This window comes from Gopherus evgoodei, chromosome 3, assembly GCF_007399415.2.
Source record: "Gopherus evgoodei ecotype Sinaloan lineage chromosome 3, rGopEvg1_v1.p, whole genome shotgun sequence".
NCBI classification, from domain to species: domain Eukaryota; kingdom Metazoa; phylum Chordata; order Testudines; family Testudinidae; genus Gopherus; species Gopherus evgoodei.
Genome location: NC_044324.1, coordinates 111,466,452 through 111,487,472, shown reverse-complemented (window position 1 = coordinate 111,487,472; position 21,021 = coordinate 111,466,452). Strand labels below are relative to the sequence as shown.

The 21,021-nt window shown below is 43.3% G+C and overlaps 1 protein-coding gene across 1 annotated transcript in view; it reads left to right on the top strand.

Annotated features, from left to right (window-relative positions):
• MOXD1 (monooxygenase DBH like 1) overlaps positions 1-14,094 on the top strand; it is a 107,204-nt gene extending 93,110 nt beyond the window's left edge. Inside the window, exons 11-12 of the mRNA XM_030554244.1 lie at positions 1,975-2,143; positions 13,641-14,094. Of these exons, the coding sequence (XP_030410104.1) occupies positions 1,975-2,143; positions 13,641-13,805 (334 nt within the window). The 3' untranslated portion in view covers positions 13,806-14,094. The remainder of the gene's footprint in view (positions 1-1,974; positions 2,144-13,640) is intronic.
• The last annotated feature ends 6,927 nt before the right edge of the window (positions 14,095-21,021 follow it).

Genomic DNA, 21,021 nt, shown 5'->3' with positions numbered 1-21,021 from the left:
CCAAAACCCCAGAGCTGGGCAGGCTGACCCGCTCAGCGCACTGCCGCTCTGGAATTCCGGCTGCTGGCCCCTTACCAGCTGGGGTCCCCACCGCAGCCCACTCACCTTGCTTCCGGTTGGAGTTCCAGCAGAGGCCCCCTGCCAGACAGGATCCAGGCTTCCAGCTCTGCTCAGCCCTACCAGCCGCCAGCTCCGCTCACCTCAGCTGCCGATCTGGCGTTACAGCTACTGATGTCCTGCCAGCCGGTTATCAACTGATCACTCAGAAGCCTGTGTGCAGCTTAAAGTATCCAAATAGGTGCTACCAGACACTGGAAAACTCAACAAGGAAAAGCAAGGGCAAAGATCACACTAAACTGATAAGATCTGCATTTTAATTTAATTTTAAATAAAGCTTCTGAAACATTTTGAAAACCTTGTTTACTTTACATATAACTATAGTTTGGTTATATATTATAGACTTATAGAGAGACCTTCTAAAACATGTTCAAATGTATTACCGGCACGCGAAGCCTTAAATTAGAGTGTATACATGAAGACTCGGCACACCACTGCTGAAAGGTTGCCAATCCCTGTGGTAGACAGTGACTGAGCCAACGCAGGGCTGAGAAGGTGTGCTGAAGCAGTGCTGATTGGGCACAGTTGATGTGGCGGGGGGAGGGGCTGACTTTGTGTGCAAATTTGTCGGATATGATATGTACAACTGCCTAAATTACTGCTAACGACTACCAACAACATATCTTTTCCTGTTCAGAAACCTAGGAAATTCAATGGCAAAAAACCTACTTTATCACAGATTTAAGATTGCTTGGTCTGAATTCAACAAGATGAAATTCAGTCAAGACAAGTGCAAAAGTACCTCACTTAGGAAGGAAAAATCAAATGCACAGCTACAATATAGGGGAATAACTGGATGCATGGTAGTACTTCTGAGAAGGATCGGAGGGCTATAGTGGTTCACAAATTGAATATGAGTCAACAATGTGATGCAGTTTCCCAAAAAGTTAATATCATTCTGGAATGTATTAACAGGAGTATTGTATGTAAGACACAGGAGATAATTTTCCCACTGTACTCAGGACCACTGAGGCTTCAGCTGGAATATTGTGTCCAATTCTGGGACACTTTGGGGAACATGTGGAGAAACTGGAAAGAGTCCAGTGGAGAGCGCAAAAATGATAAGGGTTAGAAAACCTAATCGATGAGGCAAGGTTAAAAAATTGGCATGTTTAGACTTGAGAAAAGAGTGGGGGAAGGGGACCTGAGAACAGTCTTCAGATAGGTCAAGGGCTCTTATATAAAGGATAGTGATCAATTGATCTCTATGTGCACTGAAGGTAGGACAAGAATAATGGGCCTAATCTGCAGCATGGGAGATTTAGATTAGATATTAAGAAAAACCTTCTGACGGTAAGGTTAGTTAAGCTCTCAAATAGGTTTCCAATGGAGGCTGTGGAAATCCAGCACTGGAGGTTTTTAAGAATAGGATGGATAAATACCTGTCACAGATGGTCTAGGTTTACTTGGTCCTGCCTCAGTGCAGAGAGCTGGACTTGATGACTTCTCGATGTCCTTTCCATCCCTACATTTCTATGATTTTATGATTTCAACAACTGTGGGGTTGGTAGAGTAAAAGGTGTGTGTGTTAATAGTGTGTATTGGGGCATTGCTGAAAGAGGGCAGAGTTAAGGTTGTGTGGGCAACCTTAACTGAGTTTCCTGGTTTTCAAAATTTTTAAGTTTTGCTGAACTCAGCATTCTGCATGGGGATGACATACCAGCAAGCAACCTTAACTCTGTGCTAATGTAGTTTTCTGCCACTGAGTATAAATTGAGTATTAGTCACATTCAAAATTAAATAAAAATAATGATAGCATAAAAGGTTAATAATCAGTTTGCCTTTGTAAGAAGAGTATTGTATATACCTTTGCTTATGAATGTTAATAACTTAGCGGGGAATTTTTCTTTTATTCAGGACATGGCCTTTCATTATCAAGAGTCCAAAGCAATATAAAAATCTCTCTTTCATGGATGCGATGAACAAGTTTAAATGGTCCAGATCAGCAGGTCTCTCCTACAATGAGCTTGTTCTTAGACTGCCAGTGAATGTGAGATGCTCAAAGACTGACAATGCAGAATGGTCGGTAAGTCTAATCCTGCTTTAGCTGTCCAAGTGCTATTGAAGATGTAACAATACTATGAATACAATGGGGTAGTCTCTGAAGCAAACGGGAGTTACTGTGCCTGAATTGATGGGAAATAAATAGTTGGTTATATGCCTTTCCCTCAACTTCTCATGGCTGTTGAAAAACAGCTGAAAAAGTTTGGAAAAGTTGGAATATATTATCACTATTTTCCTTCCTTGAGCACTGACAGGATATTAAACAACTGAAAAATCGGTACCCTAGCCAGTACATGGAATTAGTAATAGAATAAGGAGCCTTTCATCACCTCTGGGCCATAGGTCATGGAGTCTACAGCTCTCACCCTAAGAGTTTGTCTCCTAGCTCAGTGATGAGGTGTTAGTAGGCCAGGAAAGGGAAATTCACTTTGTTTGCCATATTTTCTCTGTGTCCGGTTGCAGGATTTCAGTCTCTCTGAGCACTAATTTCACTTTGAAATGTAAAGTAAATAGTAATCCTCCACTGAGTTAACAGCAGCTCTGAACGTCTATTGACAGTCCCTCTGGGAAAAAAATGAATGGCATGGCTATCGACATTTGCATTGACAAAGCGCCATTAGAACACCAATGTAGCATCAGTGGAGGAGACATTGAAAAAATAATGTGCATTGACACTCTATTGCATATATGACTCCATTATAAACAGATTCATGTTATTATAAACAATTCTCCTCTGTATCTGACCTCTGCTGAGCACAAGAGGGGAGTGCATCATGGACCCAGTTATGTGCTTGATTTGTGCTTACCCAGCATGGGCATGAGCTAGAGAAGCCTAGATGCAGCTCTGTGTCATTGTGATATAATCTGTAAGCACATAGCTGTCAGTGGTTGTCTGGAAAAGCAGCACTCTCGCCCCAACCCTGAACAGCTCCCTCCATCTCCCACACCAATAAGAGTGGGGACAACTGGCACAGGAGATGTTTGCCACTGAGGGAGTTTCCATCCTCCAGGGAAATTCACTACTCACTAAAATCCAACCCCCTTATACCTCCTGAGAGTTTCAAAGGGGCAAGAGTATAATGCAGAATCTGGCCTTCAATGTCCCTAGAATTCTTCGAGTTGTCATATTCATACATTATAAGAGAATCTAACATTGACGAGATTGGCATGTCTTTGGGATGGAACTGAACTAATTCATGGTTCACCATCAGTACAGCTCTAACTATGCATAGTATGATACTCACCTTCATTGAAATTGTATAGTGAGTGAGAGATTTTTATGAGCTGTCTGTAAAATAGTTCTGATTTCATTCTAGTGTTTGCTGTACTACTGAAATTCTGTGAAAAGTAATTACAGACACTACAAGCAAAATGCTCACTGCTCATGGTTAAATAGCTTGGCTGCTTTCATCTACTTAAAACAATAGTGAACACAAAATGCACAGCCAACATAATTTCATTATGGCTGGAAATCATATATGGAAATTATATCAGATATGGGGAGGATTTTTTATTTTCTCTACTTTTCACTTATTGGACAGCACTGTTCCTTTATATTGCAGAATACAGTAGCAATATTTGCAGCATTATAGACCCAAGGCAGGTATGATCTCAGTAGGAGCTGAGAGTGATTGGCTTTATGTTTTTATCATTAGTTTCTTTTTCCACCAGGCTATGTCCATTAAAGCTAAGAGCAGGATTCTTTCTTTCTTTCTTTCTTTCTTTCTTTCTTTCTTTCTTTCTCATAAGCAGTATTGCAGTTAGCCATCCTTCAACAAGATTAAGATAAGAGCTCCATACTGGGTCAGACCAATGGTCCATCTATCCCAGTATCTTGTCTCTGACAGTAACCCATACCTGAACTTCATGGGGACTGTACACAACAGGGCAGCTGGAGTGATCTATCCCTGTCTTCCTCTCCTAGCTTCTGGTTGTCAGAGGTTTATGGTCTCCCCAAGCATGGAGCTGCCACCATGCCCGTCTTGGTTAATAGCCATTTAGCATCTCTAGTTCTTTTTTTGGCCATCTCAACATTGCATGGCAGGGAGTTACACAGGTTAATTGTGAAGTGTGTGAAAAAAATACATCCTCTTGTTTATATTAAACATGCTGCATATTAATTTCATTGGGTAACCCCTGGTTTTTGTATAGTGCGAAAAGGTAAATAACACATCTCTATTCACTTTTTCCACACCATTCTTGATTTTAGATCACATCTCCCCTTAGTCATCTATTTTCTAAGATGAAGAGCCCTGATCTTTTTAGTCTCTCCTCATATGGAGCTGTTCTATACCCTCGATCAAAGAATCATACAATCATGAAGTGTAACACTGGAAGAGACCTCAATATGTCATCTAATCCAGTCTCCTGAATTCAAGGCAGGGCTAAGTAATAACTAGACCATTCCTGACTGGTGTTTTTCTAACCTGTTCTTAAAAACCTCCACAACCTACATAGCAATTTGTTCCACTGCTTAACTACCTTGACAGTTAGGAAGTTAAAGAAAGTTTTTTCCTAATGTCCAAACCTAAACCTCCCTTTCTGCGATTTAACCCACTACTACTTATCCTATCCTCAAAGGTTAAGGAGAACTGTTTTTCACCCCCTCCTTATAACAACCTTTAATGTAGTTGAAAACTGTTATGTCTCCACCTCCACCCTTCTCTTCTCCAGACTAAACAAACCTAGTTTTTTCAATCTTCCTTCATAGGTCATGTTTTCTAGACCTTCAATCATTTTTGTTTCTCTCCTCTGGCCTTTCTCCAGTTTGTCCACTTCTTTCCTAACTATATTCTTTTTGAGATGGAGTGACCAGAACTGGACACAGTACTGAAGGTATTGGTGTATTATGGATTTATATAGTCACATTATGATATTTTCTGTCTTATTTTCTATCCCCTGTCTAATAGTCCCTAACATTCTGTTAGCTTTTTGACCACTGCTGCTCATTGAGCTGAAGTTGTCAGAGAACTACCCATGATGACTCCAAGATCTCTTTCTTGAGTGTTAACAGTTAATTTAGAACCCATCATTATATATGTATAGTTGGGATTGTGTTTGCCAACGTGCATTACTTTGCACTTATCAGTGTTGAATTTCATCTGCTTTTTATTGCCTAGTCACCCAGTTTTGTGAGATCCCCTGTAACTCTTCTCCGTCATCTCTGGATTTAACTGTCTTTGAATAATTTGTATCATCTACAAACTTTGTCACTTCATTGTTTGCTCCCTTTTCCAAATCATTAAAGAATACGTTGAACAGCACAGGTCCTAATACAGGTCCTTGAGGGAGCCCGCTGTTTACCTCTCTCCATTGTGAAAACTGACCATTTATTCCTACCCCTTGTTTCCTATCTTTCATCCAGATACTGATCCATGAGAGGACCTTCCCTGTTATTCTATGACCACTTAGTTTCATCAAGAGCCTTTGGCAAGGGACCTTGTCAAAGACTTTCTGAAAATCCAAGAACACTGTATCAACTGGATCACCCATATTCACGTGCTTGTTGACTCCCTCAAAGAATTCTAATAGATTGGTGAAGCATGATTTCCCTTTACAAAAGCTGTGTTGACTCTTTGCCACCAATCAGCTTCTGTGGAAACAAGAAGACTTTTTATCAATACATTAGAAGCAAGAGGAAGACTAAGGACAGGGTAGGCCCACTGCTCAGTGAGGAGGGGGAAACAGTAACAGGAGACTTGGAAATGGCAGAGATGCTTAATGACTTCTTTGTTTCGGTCTTCACTGAGAAGTCTGAAGGAATGTCTAATATAGTGAATGCTTACGGGAAGAGGGTAGGTTTAGAAGATAAAATAAAAAAGAGCAAGTAAAAAATCACTTAGAAAAGTTAGATGCCTGCAAGTCACCAGGGCCTGATGAAATGCATCCTAGAATACTCAAGGAGTTAATAGAGGAGGTATCTCAGCTTCTAGCTATTATCTTTGGGAAATCATGGGAGACGGGGGAGATTCCAGAAGACTGGAAAAGGACAAATATAGTGCCCATCTATAAAAAGGAAAATAAAAACAACCCAGGAAACTACAGACCAGTTACTTTAACTTCTGTGCCAGGGAAGATAATGGAGCAAGTAATTAAAGAAATCATCTGCAAACACTTGGAAGGTGGTAAGGTGATAGGGAATAGCCAGCATGGATTTGTAAAGAACAAATTGTGTCAAACTAATCCGATAGCATTCTTTGATAGGATAACGAGCCTTGTGGATAAGGGAGAAGCGGTGTATGTGATATACCTAGACTTTAGTAAGGCATTTGATACGGACTCGCATGATATTCTTATAGATAAACTAGGAAAGTACAATTTAGATGGGGCTACTATAAGGTGGGTGCATAACTGGCTGGATAACTGTACTCAGAGAGTAGTTACTAATGGCTCCCAATCCTGCTGGAAAGGTATAACAAGTGGGGTTCCGCAGGGGTCTGTTTTGGGACCGGCTCTGTTCAATATCTTCATCAACGATTTAGATGTTGGCATAGAAAGTACGCTTATTAAGTTTGCAGACGATACCAAACTGGGAGGACAGGGTCAAAATTCAAAATGATCTGGACAAATTGGAGAAATGGTCTGAGGTAAACAGGATGAAGTTTAATAAAGATAAATGCAAAGTGCTCCACTTAGGAAGGAACAATCAGTTTCACACATACAGAATGGGAAGAGACTGTTTAGGAAGGAGTATGGCAGAAAGAGATCTAGGGGTCATAGTAGACCACAAGCTTAATATGAGTCAACAGTGTGATACTGTTGCAAAAAAAAAACAAACGTGATTCTGGGATGCATTAACAGGTGTGTTGTAAACAAGACACGAGAAGTCATTCTTCCGCTTTACTCTGCGCTGGTTAGGCCTCAACTGAAGTATTGTGTCCAGTTCTGGGCACCGCATTTCAAGAAAGATGTGGAGAAATTGGAGAGGGTCCAGAGAAGAGCGAGAATGATTAAAGGTCTTGAGAACATGACCTATGAAGGAAGGCTGAAACATTGGGTTTGTTTAGTTTGGAAAAGAGAAGACTGAGAGGGGATATGATAGCAGTTTTCAGGTATTTAAATGGGTGTCGTCAGGAGGAGGGAGAAAACTTGTTCACCTTAGCCTCCAGTGACAGAACAAGAAGCAATGGGCTTAAACTGCAGCAAGGGAGATTTAGGTTGGACATTAGGAAAAAGTTCCTAACTGTCAGGGTAGTTAAACACTGGAATAGATTGCCTAGGGAAGTTGTGGAATCTCCATCTCTGGAGATATTTAAGAGTAGGTTAGATAAATGTCTATTAGGGATGGTCTAGACAGTATTTGGTCCTGCCATCAGGGCAGGGGACTGGACTCGATGACCTCTCGAGGTCCCTTCCAGTCCTAGAATCTATGAGTCTGTGTGCCTGATCATTCTGTTCTTTACCATAGTTTCTATCACTTTTCCCAGTACTGAAGTTAGGCTTATTGCCAGGATTGTGTATGGAGCCCTTTATAAAAAATGGTGTTACATTAGCTACCTTCCAGTCACCTGGTACAGAGGCTCATTTCAACAATAGGTTATGTACTACAGTTAGCAGTTCTGCAATTTCATATTTGAGTTCCTTCAGAACCCTTAGGTGAATGCCATCTGTTCACGGTGACTTCTTATGATTTAATTTATCAATTTGTTCTATAACTTCTTCTATTGACTCATCAATATAGGATCTGATTGGGATATGGATAGAGACCTCTTCAATGTCTTTAATGAAGTAAACACAAAGGGGAAATGTGTAATTATGGGGGACTTCAACTTCCCGGATATAGACTGGAGGACGAGTACTTGCAAGAATAATAGGGGTCAGATTTTTCTGGATGTGATAGCGGATGGATTTCTTCATCAAGTAGTTGAAGTACCTACGAGAGGAGATGCCATTTTAGATTTGGTGTTGGTGAGCAGTGAGGACCTCATAGAAGAAATGGTGGTAGGGGACAACCTTGGTTCGAGTGATCAGGAGCTGATTCAGTTCAAACTAGATGGAAGGATAAACAAATGTAGATCTGGGATTAGGGTTTTTGACTTCTCGAGGGCTAATTTTAAAGAGTTAAGGAAATTAGTTAGGGAAGTGGATTGGACGGAGGAATTAGTGGATTTAAATGCGGAGGAGGCCTGGAATTACTTTAAGTCACAGCTGCGGAGACTGTCGGAAGCCTGCATCCCGAGAAAGGGGAAAAAAACCATGGGCAGGAGTTGTAGGCCAAACTGGATGAGCAAGCAACTCAGAGAGGGGATTAGACAAAAGCAGAAAGCTTACAGGGAGTGGAAGAAAGGCAGGATCAGTAAGGAAAGCTACCTTGGGGAAGTCAGAACATGTAGGGATAAAGTGAGGAAGGCTAAAAGCCGCATTGAACTAGACCTTGCAAAGGGAATCAAAACCAATAGTAAAAGGTTCTACAGCCACATAAATAAGAAGAAAACAAAGAAAGAAGAAGTGGGGCCGCTATACACTGAGGATGGAATGGAGGTTAAGGATAACCTAGGCATGGCCCAACATCTAAACAAGTACTTTGCTTCAGTTTTTAATAAGACTAGTGAGGAACCTTGCGATGATGGAGGGATGATAAACGGGAATGTGGATATGGAAGTGGATATTACCGCAACTGAGGTAGAGGCCGTAGTTGAACAGCTCAATGGGACGAAGTCGGAGGGCCCGGACAATCTCCATCCGAGGATATTAAAGGAACTGGCGCGTGAAATTGCGAGCCCGTTAGCGAGAATTTTTAAGCAATCGATAAACTCGGGGGTTGTGCCGTATGACTGGAGGATTGCTAATGTAGTTCCTATTTTTAAGAAAGGGAATAAAAGTGATCTGGGTAATTATAGGCCTGTTAGCTTGACGTCTGTAGTATGCAAGGTCTTGGAAAAAATTTTAAGGGAGAAAGTAGTTAAGGACATAGAGGCCAATGGTAATTGGGACGAATTGCAACACGGATTTAGTAAAGGTAGATCGTGTCAAACCAATCTGATCTCTTTCTTTGAGAAGATGACGGATTACTTAGATAAAGGAAATGTGGTAGATATAATTTATCTAGATTTCAGTAAGGCGTTCGACACGGTTCCGCACGGGGAACTGTTAGTCAAATTGGAAAAGATGGGAATGAATATGAAAGTTGTAAGGTGGATAAGGAACTGGTTAAAGGGGAGACTCCAGAGGGTCGTATTGAAAGGTGAATTGTCAGGCTGGAAGGAGGTCACTAGCGGAGTCCCTCAAGGATCGGTTTTGGGACCGATCTTATTTAACCTTTTTATTACTGACCTTGGCACAAAGAGCGGGAATGTGCTAATAAAGTTTGCGGATGACACAAAGCTGGGGGGTATTGCTAACACGGAGAAGGATAGGGATACTATTCAGGAAGATCTGAACCACGTTGTAAACTGGAGTAATAGAAATAGGATGAAATACAATAGTGAAAAGTGCAAGGTTATGCATTTAGGAATTAATAATATGAATTTTGGATATACGTTGGGGGCGCATCAGTTGGAAGCGACGGAGGAGGAGAAGGACCTTGGGGTACTGGTTGATAACAGGATGACTATGAGTCGCCAATGTGATACGGCTGTTAAAAAAGCAAATGCGATTTTGGGATGCATCAGGCGGGGTATTTCCTGCAAGGATAAGGAGGTGTTAGTACTGTTATACAAGGCGTTGGTGAGACCCTATTTGGAATACTGTGTGCAGTTCTGGTGTCCCATGTTCAAGAAGGATGAATTCAAACTGGAACAGGTTCAGAGACGGGCTACAAGGATGATCCGAGGAATGGAAAAACTGCCTTATGAAAGGAGACTCAAAGAGCTTGGCTTGTTTAGCCTGGCCAAAAGAAGGCTGCGGGGGGATATGCTTGCTCTATATAAATATATCAGGGGGGTTAACGTTAGGGAGGGAGAGGAATTATTTAAGTTTAGTACTAATGTAGGCACGAGGACGAATGGGTATAAACTGGATATTAGGAAATTTAGACTTGAAATTAGACGAAGGTTTCTAACCATTAGGGGAGTGAAGTTCTGGAACAGCCTTCTGAGGGAAGTAGTGGGGGCAAAAGACTTTTCTGGCTTTAAGACAAAGCTTGATAAGTATATGGAGGGGATGTTATGATAGGATCGTTAATTTGGGCAATTGATCTTGGATTACCACCAGATAGGTCTGGTCAATGGTCTGCGGGGAGATGTTGGATGGAATGGGAACTGAGTTACTGCAGAGAATTCCTTCTTGGGTGCTGGCTGGTGAGTCTTGCCCACATGCTCAGGGTTTAGCTGATCGCCATATTTGGGGTCGGGAAGGAATTTTCCTCCAGGGCGGATTGGCAGGGGCCCTGGAGGTTTTTCGCCTTCCCCTGCAGCGTGGGGCACGGGTCGCTTGCTGGTGGTTTCTCTGCAGCTTGAGGTCTTCAAACCAATTTTGAGGATTTCAATAACTCGGTCCTGGGATAGGGGTTGTTATAAAATTGGATGGGTGGGGTTCTGTGGCCTGCCTTGTGCAGGAGGTCAGACTAGATGATCAGATTGGTCCCTTCTGACCTATGAGTCTATGAGACAGTACTTCAGATTTGTCATCCAAGGTAGCTCTGATGTGGAGACTGATGAAAAGAATTCATTTAGCTTCCCTGAAAAGGTCTTATCTTCCTTGAGTGCACCTTTAACACCCTGGTCATCCAGAGGCCCCACTGCTTGTTTAGCAGGCTTCATGCTTCTGATATACTTACAAAAATTCTTATGGTTAGTTTTTGCTTCTTTAGCAAGTTGCTTCTCAAATTCTTTCTTGGCCTGCCTTATTTTACTCTTATTTTTCACTTGCCAGAGTTTGCGCACCTATCCTATTATCCTTACGTAGAAGGATTTGAGTCCTAAATTTTAAATGATGCCTTTTTTTCCTCTAACAATCTCCATTACTCTGCTGTTTAGCAATGATGGCATTCATTTGGTCCTCTTATTGTCTTCTCTGATTTGGGGTGTACGTTTAGTGCAGGGGTTCCCAAACTTGGTTCGTGGTTCAGGGTAAGTTCCTGGTGGGCCACGAGACGCTTTGTTTACCTGAGTGTCCACAGGTACAGCTGCTTGCAGCTCCCAGTAGCTGCGGTTTGCCATTCTCGGCCAATGGGAACTGCGGGAAACTCTGTGGCTCTGTGGATGAGGGAAAAGCAGTGGATGTGGATGTGTTATTCCTTGACTTAGCAAAGCTTTTGATATGGTCTCCCACAATGGGTTCATATCTAGTTAGCAGCTAGTATCAAGTGGAGTGCCCCAAGGGTCGGTCCTGGGGCCGGTTTTGTTCAATATCTTCATTAATGATCTGGAGGATGGTGTGGACTGCACTCTCAGCAAGTTTGCAGATGACACTAAACTGGGAGGAGTGGTAGATATGCTGGAGGGAAGGGATAGGATACAAATAGACCTAGACAAATTAGAGGATTGGGCCAAAAGAAATCTGATGAGGATCAACGAGGATAAGTGCAGAGTCCTGCACGTAGGATGGAAGAATCCCATGCACCGCTACAGACTAGGGACCGAATGGTTAGGCAGCAGTTCTGCAGAAAAGGACCTAGAGGTTACAGTGGACGAGAAGCTGGATATAGTCAACAGTGCGCCCTTTTGCCAAGAAGGCTAATGGCATTCTGGGCTGTATAAGTAAGAGAATTGACAGCAGATCAAGGGATGTGATCATTCCCCTCTACTGGACATTGGTGAGGCCTCATCTGGAGTACTGTGTCCAGTTTTGGGCCCCACACTACAAGAAGGATGTGGAAAAATTGGAAAGAGTCCAGTGGAGGGCAACAAAAATGATCAGGGGGCTGGATCACATGATTTATGAGGAGAGGCTGAAGGAACTGGGATTAGTTAGTCTGCCGAAGGGAAGAATGAGGGGGAATTTGATAGCTGCTTTCAACTACCTGAAAGGCTATTCCAACGAGGATGGATCTAGACTGTTCTTCATGGTAGCAGTTGACAGAACAAGAAGTAATGGTCTCAAGTTGCAGTGGAGGAGGTTAAGGTTGGATATTAGGAAAAACTTTTTCACTAGGAGAGTGGTGAAGCACTGGAATGGGTTATCCTGGGAGTTGGTGGAATCTCCTTCCTTAGAGGTTTTTAAGGTCAGGGTTGACAAAGCCCTGGCTGGGATGATTTAGTTGGGGATTGGTCCTGCTTTGAGCAGGGGGTTGGATTAGATGACCTCCTGAGGTCCCTTCCAACCCTTAGATCTATGTGACTGTTTATTTTCAGTACTATAAGGGAAGAGCAACGTCAAAAAAAGCCCATCAAGCCACAAGCCCATTTGTTGCATTTTCAAAGGCTAAAAAATGTGTGTCCTAAGCTACTGGATTCTCATTTTTTCATGGAACTCCTTTATTTATCTCAAACATTCACGTTTGTTTTTAATTCAAGTTATTGTTTATCTTAATGGGGAGTCCGCTGCAGGAAACATAGAACCAAACAATGTACACCATTCCTCTCTTATGTCAAAGCAGGGGCAGACGGAGGGTTGTGGGAGCTGCATCACAATGGCATTGAGGTCACAAGGAAGACTCTCTGAAGGTTATAGTCCATCATCATTATTCTGTGCAATAGTCCCTTCCATTTCACTCTTTGAGGGGGCTGTGCAGAGGAAACTGCAAGTGAGGACAACATGAAAGCAGCTGCTCCTGAAGAAACCATGTGCTAGATCCACAAGGGGACTCAGGCATCTAAAGCCCAGTTTTAAGCACCACTGCCAATCCAGAAAGCCCTTACTCAGCTGCCACCTAACTCTGTAGGTGCCTAAACTCATTTTGTGCCTACATTTTTTGCTGTGGAAGTTCCCAAGATACTTAAGTTTTTGCCTCTGAGTATGCACACAGCTGCCTCACTCAAGGTACCTGGATGCCTATCTTCTACCTGAGCCTCAATGCGATCCATGAATCAGTGAAAGATCAACATCTTTCTGCCTATAGGGCCCAATCCAGTAGACATGCTCAGAGGCTATCTAGCGCTATACAAAACAGTCAGGGGCAGAGGAGGGGTAGAGGGAGAGGAGGCCCCTATCTCATCACCTTTAACCCAGTGATTAGGGTGCTCACCTAGGATGTGGGAGATGCTCAGTTCAAGTGCCCCCTCTGCTCGATGAGAAGAAGGGATTTAAACTGGGATCTGCCACCTCTCAGGTGAGTTTTAACCATTGGGCTATATAGAGAGACTCTCATTCTTTCTCTGGCCCAATTAATACATAATTAAAGTGGAACAACTTCAACAGGAGTGATCGAGAAAGACCTACAGAGTATCCCCACCCCCAGCCCTGGTGTGTGGAGTTGCCCTTAATGGACTGACTGCAAAGGAGCTATGCTGATTTATACCAGCTGAGAATCTGATCCAGAATATATTGATGTGTTGATTGAGTTTGACAACAACAGATGCACTACCATAGTATAAGTGTTAAATAATAATGTTCTGACAGAAACATTGGACTGCTTAATAAAATAGAAACTACCTATATGATAGAAAATCTGATCATTTTCAATATTTTTTTAATTGTAGATCCAAGGCATGACCGCTATACCTCCTGAAATTGAGAGACCATACAGGACAGAGCCAGTAATATGTATCTCATCTTCCTATTTACATTGCAGTCTATTCCTTAATCCGTTGTTCATTGCATGTGTCACAGTCAGTATCCTCGGGAACAGTTGGCCCTTTGTATAATAATTTAATTGTTTTCATGTATGTTCTGTATGCCATGCAACTCCAGATATGTTTGCACTGTTGCTATTGTAGATTTATTTTTTTACATATTAATAAAGTAAATTTACTAGTTCAAAATAAAGTGTTTATGTCTTCTGAAAACTCTTGTTTATTTTGTTTTTTTTAAAGTACAGTATGTGTAAAGAACAGTAGGTACACAGCTATGTTACATTATCAAAATTGTTTCCCCTACAGTTTTGTTACAGTTTATCCTGGCTTTTCACACAGTGTTTCTAGAAACAGGTCTGTATCCAGATAAAATTAATAAACTAAAATTTAAGTAGTTCACCTTAATCAACATGGAGTGTGCTGTATTATTTTGTCTTGGTTCTTGAGATATGTAAGTGATGAAGACTACTGATGTAGGGCTTGATCCTGCAAACACTGATGTACCTGAGTAATTATACACATGTTGAGATGGCTCTTCCCTAGCTGCAGTAAAATTCCCAAGAGGCTTTGGGGGAAGGAATTTCGGCAGGAAATCCCTTGCAGACTCTCTCCATCATAGTCCCTTTGAGGGGAGGTAGGGTACAGGGTTTGTCCTCCATGGAAAATGGTGCAGGGCAGAACCCCAGGGATCATTGTAGAGGCCAGAACTATATATGCAGAGACACTTTGTCTTTGCATGGGCTCTGGCCCCAGGAACCCTCCTTCCCAGCTTCTGGGCAATGGAGTGTAGTTTCTCCCCTGAGGTGTAGCACAATCCTCTCTGAGCTTGCTAATCAGAGTGGCTTTTCCCTGCCAGCATGGATTGGGTTCTGAGTTCTTTGTTGCAATGCCTGGTGATTCTTCTCTGTGCCTGGGGCACAATGGGTGCTGTTTCAGGGAAACAACTAAGGGACATCAGCATTAAATTTGTATCCTAACTGATTGGGAGCTTCTGAAATGAATCACAAAGACCCAGTATATCGTTTTAAAAAAAGAGTCCACAATCCACTGGTTTACTCTTGCAACTCAGCTACAAAGAGAGAAGCGGCATGCCGTGTTCTAACTGCCCTCTCCAGTCACTACCAAAACCTGGGATGGATCAGCGTGACCCGGCTGCTATACTCAATACTCTGAAAGACTGGCAAAGATCACAGAACGGATTTTCCACAAACACTATGGATTCTACAATGGCACAACTGTAGCACTATAACTATGTTCCCACAGAGCCATAGTATACAGACAGAAGGTACTTTTCCGTTGAAAGAATTAGTCCTCCTCCCCAAGTGGGAGTAAATAGGTTGATAGAAGAATTCTTCCTTTGATCTAGATACATCTACAATGGGGGTTAGTTCAACTTAACTATGGCTTGGGGTGTGAATTTTTCACACTCCTGAATGGCATACTTAGGTCAATCTAAATTTTAAGTGTAGACCAGGGTTAATACTGTACTGTTAACAAGGAGTATGACACAGTACACAAGAAACAAAATACAGTCATACAAATCCCAGCAAATAAAATGCCACATACACAATAACAGTTAAGGGGGGGGGGTCTTGATTGGTGACGGGAAACAGAGGCTCTAGGGAGGGAACATGTTATGGTTAAATAATATATACTTAAACATTAATAATACAATAAATTTCCCACCTCCCAACATCACAGCTGTACCACAGCACCCAGCTCTCCCCTAGCATCTTCCCAGGCAGACGGAATGCATAGGATGAGTCCAGAGATGAGTGTAGCAACACTGCAAATGGCCAGTTTAGAGAACAAAAGGACCCCTCTGCCAGTATTTTCACTCTTGAATGGGCAGGGTTCTCTCTCTGGTCTGGAGCCCTGCGGACATCCCAGCTGGCTCTAGGTTGCTGGCACCAGGTTGGTTCACTGCCTCTCTGCCAACTGATCTCCAAAGGGCTGGAACTGCCTGACCCATGCACTAGATCCCGCAGCAGTTCACACCCTTTGTGGGGACTGGGAGCTAGGCAGAGACTCCCTGAGCTGTTCTGCTTCTCGCTCTGCTCCACAGTCAAAAGCCAAACCTGTTACTAAAAAGCCTTGTTCCTTTGTCTATGAACCAAGCTGTCCCCTCCCACCAGGGGGGTTGAGCAGTCCTGGTTTCTCGTTGGCCCAGAAAACTGTCTGTATAAAATCACCCCATGTTCAAAAGCCTTTCTATTTTTGCCTTATGCAGGAGCTTTCTGTCTACTCTGTCCTTGCCCTGGATTCTAAGCATACTGGAAAATGGTGTCCAGAGGCTCTGGAGCCATTTTTGTTGTGGTCCATAGACTAGGGCCCCTAGGATATGTCTACACAGCAACAAAACACCTGTGACTGGCCCATATCAGCTGACTTGGGCTTGGGATGTAGGGCTATAAAACCATGGTGTAGATGTTCTGGCTTGGTTTGAAACCTGGGCTCTGGGACCTCACAAAGGGGGGAGGGTCCCTAAGTCCAGGATCCAGCCTGAGCCCGGATCCCTACACTACAATTTTATAGTCTTGCAGCCAAAGCCCTGCAATTCCAAGTCAGCGGACGTGGGCCAGATCTATCTGTTCTACTGCAGGGCCGCCCAGAGGATTCAGGGGGCCTGGGGCAAAGCAATTTCGGGGGCTCGTTCCATAAAAAAAAATTACAATACTATATTCTCGTGGGGGCCCCTGTGGGGCCCCAGCAAATTGCCTCATTTGCCCCCTGTAATAACCTAGTCCCAGATTTGGACCTTAGCGTCCAAAATATGGGGGTTAGCATGAAAACCTCCAAGCTTAGCTACCAGCTTGGACCTGGTACTTGCTGCCACCACCCAAAAAATTAGAGTGTTTTGGGGCACTCTGGTCCCCCTGAAAAACCTTCCCTGGGGACCCCAAGACCCAAATCCCTTGAGTCTCACAACAAAGGGAAATAATCCTTTTTCCCTTCCCCCCTCCAGGTGCTCCTGGAGAGATACACAGACACAAGCTCTGTGAATCCAAACAGAGTGACTCCCCCTCTCTGTTCCCAGTTCTGGAACAAAAAGTACTTTCCTCTTCACCCAGAGGGAATGCAAAATCAGGCTAGCCAATTCAACACACACAGATCTCCCCTGATTTCTTCCTCCCACCAATTCCCTGCTGAGTACAGACTCAATTTCCCTGAAGTAAAGAAAAACTCCAACAGGTCTTAAAAGAAAGCTTTATATAAAAAGAAAGAAAAAATACATACAACTGTTCTCTCTGTATTAAGGTGACACAACACAGGGTCGATTGCTTAAAAGAATATTGAATAAACAGCCCTATTCAAAAAGAATACAAATCAAAGCACTCCAGCACTTATATTCATGCAAATACCAAAGAAAAGAAACCATATAACTTACTATCTGATCTCATAGACTCATAGACTCTAGGACTGGAAGGGACCTCGAGAGGTCATCGAGTCCAGTCCCCTGCCCTCATGGCAGGACCAAATACTGTCTAAACCATCCCTAATAGACATTTATCTAACCTACTCTTAAATATCTCCAGCGATGGAGATTCCACAACTTCCCTAGGCAATCTATTCCAGTGTTTAACTACCCTGACAGTTAGGAACTTTTTCCTAATGTCCAACCTAAATCTCCCTTGCTGCAGTTTAAGCCCATTGCTTCTTGTTCTATCATTGGAGGCTAAGGTGAACAAGTTTTTCCCTCCTCCTGATGACACCCTTTTAGATACCTGAAAACTGATATCAGGTCCCCTCTCAGTCTTCTCTTTTCCAAACTAAATAAACCCAATTCCTTCAGCCTTCCTTCATAGGTCATGTTCTCAAGACCTTTAATCATTCTTGTTGCCCTTCTCTGGACCCTCTCCAATTTCTCCACATCTTTCTTGAAATGCGGTGCCCAGAACTGGACACAATACTCCAGTTGAGGCCTAACCAGCATAGAGTAAAGCGGAAGAATGACTTCTCGTGTCTTGTTTGCAACACACCTGTTAATGCATCCCAGAATCACGTTTGCTTTTTTTGCAACAGTATCACACTGTTCACTCATATTAAGCTTGTGGTCCACTATGACCCCTAGATCTCTTTCTGCCATACTCCTTCCTAGACAGTCTCTTCCCATTCTGTATGTGTGAAACTGATTGTTCCTTCCTAAGTGGAGCACTTTGCATTTATCTTTATTGAACTTCATCCTGTTTACCTCAGACCATTTCTCCAATTTGTCCAGATCATTTTGAATTTTGACCCTGTCCTCCAGAGCAGTTGCAATCCCTCCCAGTTTGGTATCATCCGCAAACTTAATAAGCGTACTTTCTATGCCAACATCTAAATCGTTGATGAAGATATTGAACAGAACCGGTCCCAAAACAGACCCCTGCGGAACCCCACCTTGTTATACCTTTCCAGCAGGATTGGGAGCCATTAACAACTACTCTCTGAGTACGGTTATCCAGCCAGTTATGCACCCACCTTATAGTAGCCCCATCTAAATTGTACTTTCCTAGCTTATCTATAAGAATATCATGCGAAACTGTATCAAATGCCTTACTAAAGTCTAGGTATATCACATCCACCGCTTCTCCCTTATCCACAAGGCTCGTTATCCTATCAAAGAACGTTATCAGATTAGTTTGACATGATTTGTTCTGTACAAATCCATGCTGGCTATTCCCTATCACCTTACCACCTTCCAAGTGTTTGCAGATGATTTCTTTGATTACCTGCTCCATTATCTTCCCTGGCACAGAAGTTAAACTAACTGGTCTGTAGTTTCCTGGGTTGTTTTTATTTCCCTTTTTATAGATGGGCACTATATTTGCCCCCTTCCAGTCTTCTGGAATCTCCCCCGTCTCCCATGATTTCCCAAAGATAATAGCTAGAGGCTCAGATACCTCCTCTATTAACTCCTTGAGTATTCTAGGATGCATTTCATCAGGCCCTGGTGACTTGCAGGCATCTAACTTTTCTAAGTGCTTTTTTACTTGCTCTTTCCTTATTTTCTCTTCTAAACCTACCCTCTTCCCGTAAGCATTCACTATACTAGACATTCCTTCAGACTTCTCAGTGAAGACCGAAACAAAGAAGTCATTAAGCATCTCTGCCATTTCCGAGTCTCCCGTTACTGTTACCCCCTCCTCATTGAGCAGTGGGCCTACCCTGTCCTTAGTCTTCCTCTTGCTTCTAATGTATTGATAAAAAGTCTTCTTGTTTCCCTTTATTCCCATAGCTAGTTGAGTTCATTTTGTGCCTTTGCTTTTCTAATCTTGCCTCTGCATTCCTGTGTTATTTTGCCTATATTCATCCTTCGTGATCTGACCTAGTTTCCATTTTTTATATGCCGCCTTTTTATTTTGTAGGTCACGCAAGATCTCAAGGGTAAGCCAAGGTGGTCTTTTGCCACATTTTCTATCTTTCCTAACCATCGGAATAACTTGCTTCTGGGCCCTTAATAGCGTCCCTTTGAAAAACTGCCAACTTTCCTCAGTTGTTTTTCCCCTCAGTCTTAATTCCCATGGGACCTTGCCTATCAGCTCTCTGAGCTTACCAAAATCCGCCTTCCTGAAATCCATTGTCTCTATTCTGCTGTACTCCTTTCTACCCTTCCTTAGAATTGCAAATTCTATGATTTTATGATCACTTTCACCCAAGCTTCCTTCTACTTTTAAATTCTCAACAAGTTCCTCCCTGTTGGTTAAAGTCAAGTCTAGAACAGCTTCCCCCCTAGTAGCTTTATCAATTTTCTGAAATAAAAAGTTGTCTGCAATGCAGTCCAGGAACTTATTGGATAGTCTGTGCCCCGCGGTGTTATTTTCCCAACATATATCTGGATAGTTGAAGTCCCCCATCACCACCAAATCTTGGGCTTTGGATGATTTGTTAGTTGTTTGAAAAAAGCCTCATCCACCTCTTCCGCCTGATTAGGTGGCCTGTAGTAGACTCCCAGCACGACATCACCTGTGTTTTTTACCCCTTTTAGCCTAACCCAGAGACTCTCCACCCTTCCATCTCCTATGTCCATCTCCACCTCAGTCCAAGTGTGTACATTTTTAATATATAAGGCAACACCTCCTCCCTTTTTCCCCTGTCTATCCTTCCTGAGCAAACTATACCCATCTACACCAACATTCCAGTCGTGTGTATTATCCCACCAAGTTTCAGTAATGCCACTAATGTCATAGTTGTATTTATTTATTAGCACTTCCAGTTCTTCCTGCTTATTACCCATACTTCTTGCATTTGTATAAAGGCATCTAAGATACTGGTTTGATCTTGCCTCCCAGCTTCGCCCTGACCCTCCTTCCTCTCTGCCATTATAGCCCGTGCTCCCTCCTGTTTCCAACCCATCTCCCAGGTCTTGTTCCCCACTTACCTGTGGGCTTTGCTCACCTGTCCCCGTCGAACCTAGTTTAAAGCCCTCCTTACTAGGTTAGCCAGTCTGTGCGCAAATAAGGCCTTTCCCCGCTTCGAAAGGTGAACGCCATCTGTTCCTAGCAGTCCTTCCTCAAATAGCATCCCGTGGTCGAGGAAGCCAAAGCCCTCCTGGCGACACCATCTTCGCAGCCAGGCATTCACCTCCACGATGCATCTGTTTCTGCCCGGACCCCTACCTTCAACAGGAAGAATCGAAGAGAATACCACCTGCGCTCCAAACTCCTTAACCCGTACTCCCAGAGCCCTGTAGTCACTCTTGATCTGCTCAGCGTCACACCTCGCAGTATCATTTGTGCCCACATGGATGAGTAGCATGGGATAGTAGTCAGAAGGCCGGATAATTCTCGACAAAGCCTCTGTAACATCTCGGATACGGGCCTCTGGCAGGCAGCATACCTCCCGGGATGAACGGTGAGGGCGACAGATGGGTGTCTCCGTCCCCCTCAGCAGAGAGTCTCCAACCACCACTACCCTACGTTTCTTATCAGTGGTGGCAGCAGACCTCCCAGCCTTAGGGGTACGAGGCTTCACCCTCTTCACTGTTGGGGGTGATTTCTTCTCTCCTGTATCAAGAAGAGCATAACAGTTATCTTTTACCACAACAGGAGGGTTCGCAGCAGCGGTGGAGAACTGCCTGCTGCTAGAAGTAACCAGCTGGCTGTGTCCACCCTGAGCCTCCTCCTCCACTGGTGTGTCAGATACACCCTGAGGCATCTCCTCCTCCACTGGTGTGTCGGTAGTCCTGTCAACTGGGACAGCACCATCAGCTGTCTCCACATGAATACTGTCCAGGAATTGCTCATGGACATAGATGTTCCTCAGCCTGGCCACCTCCTCCTGTAGCTCTCCCACCTGCTGCCTGAGA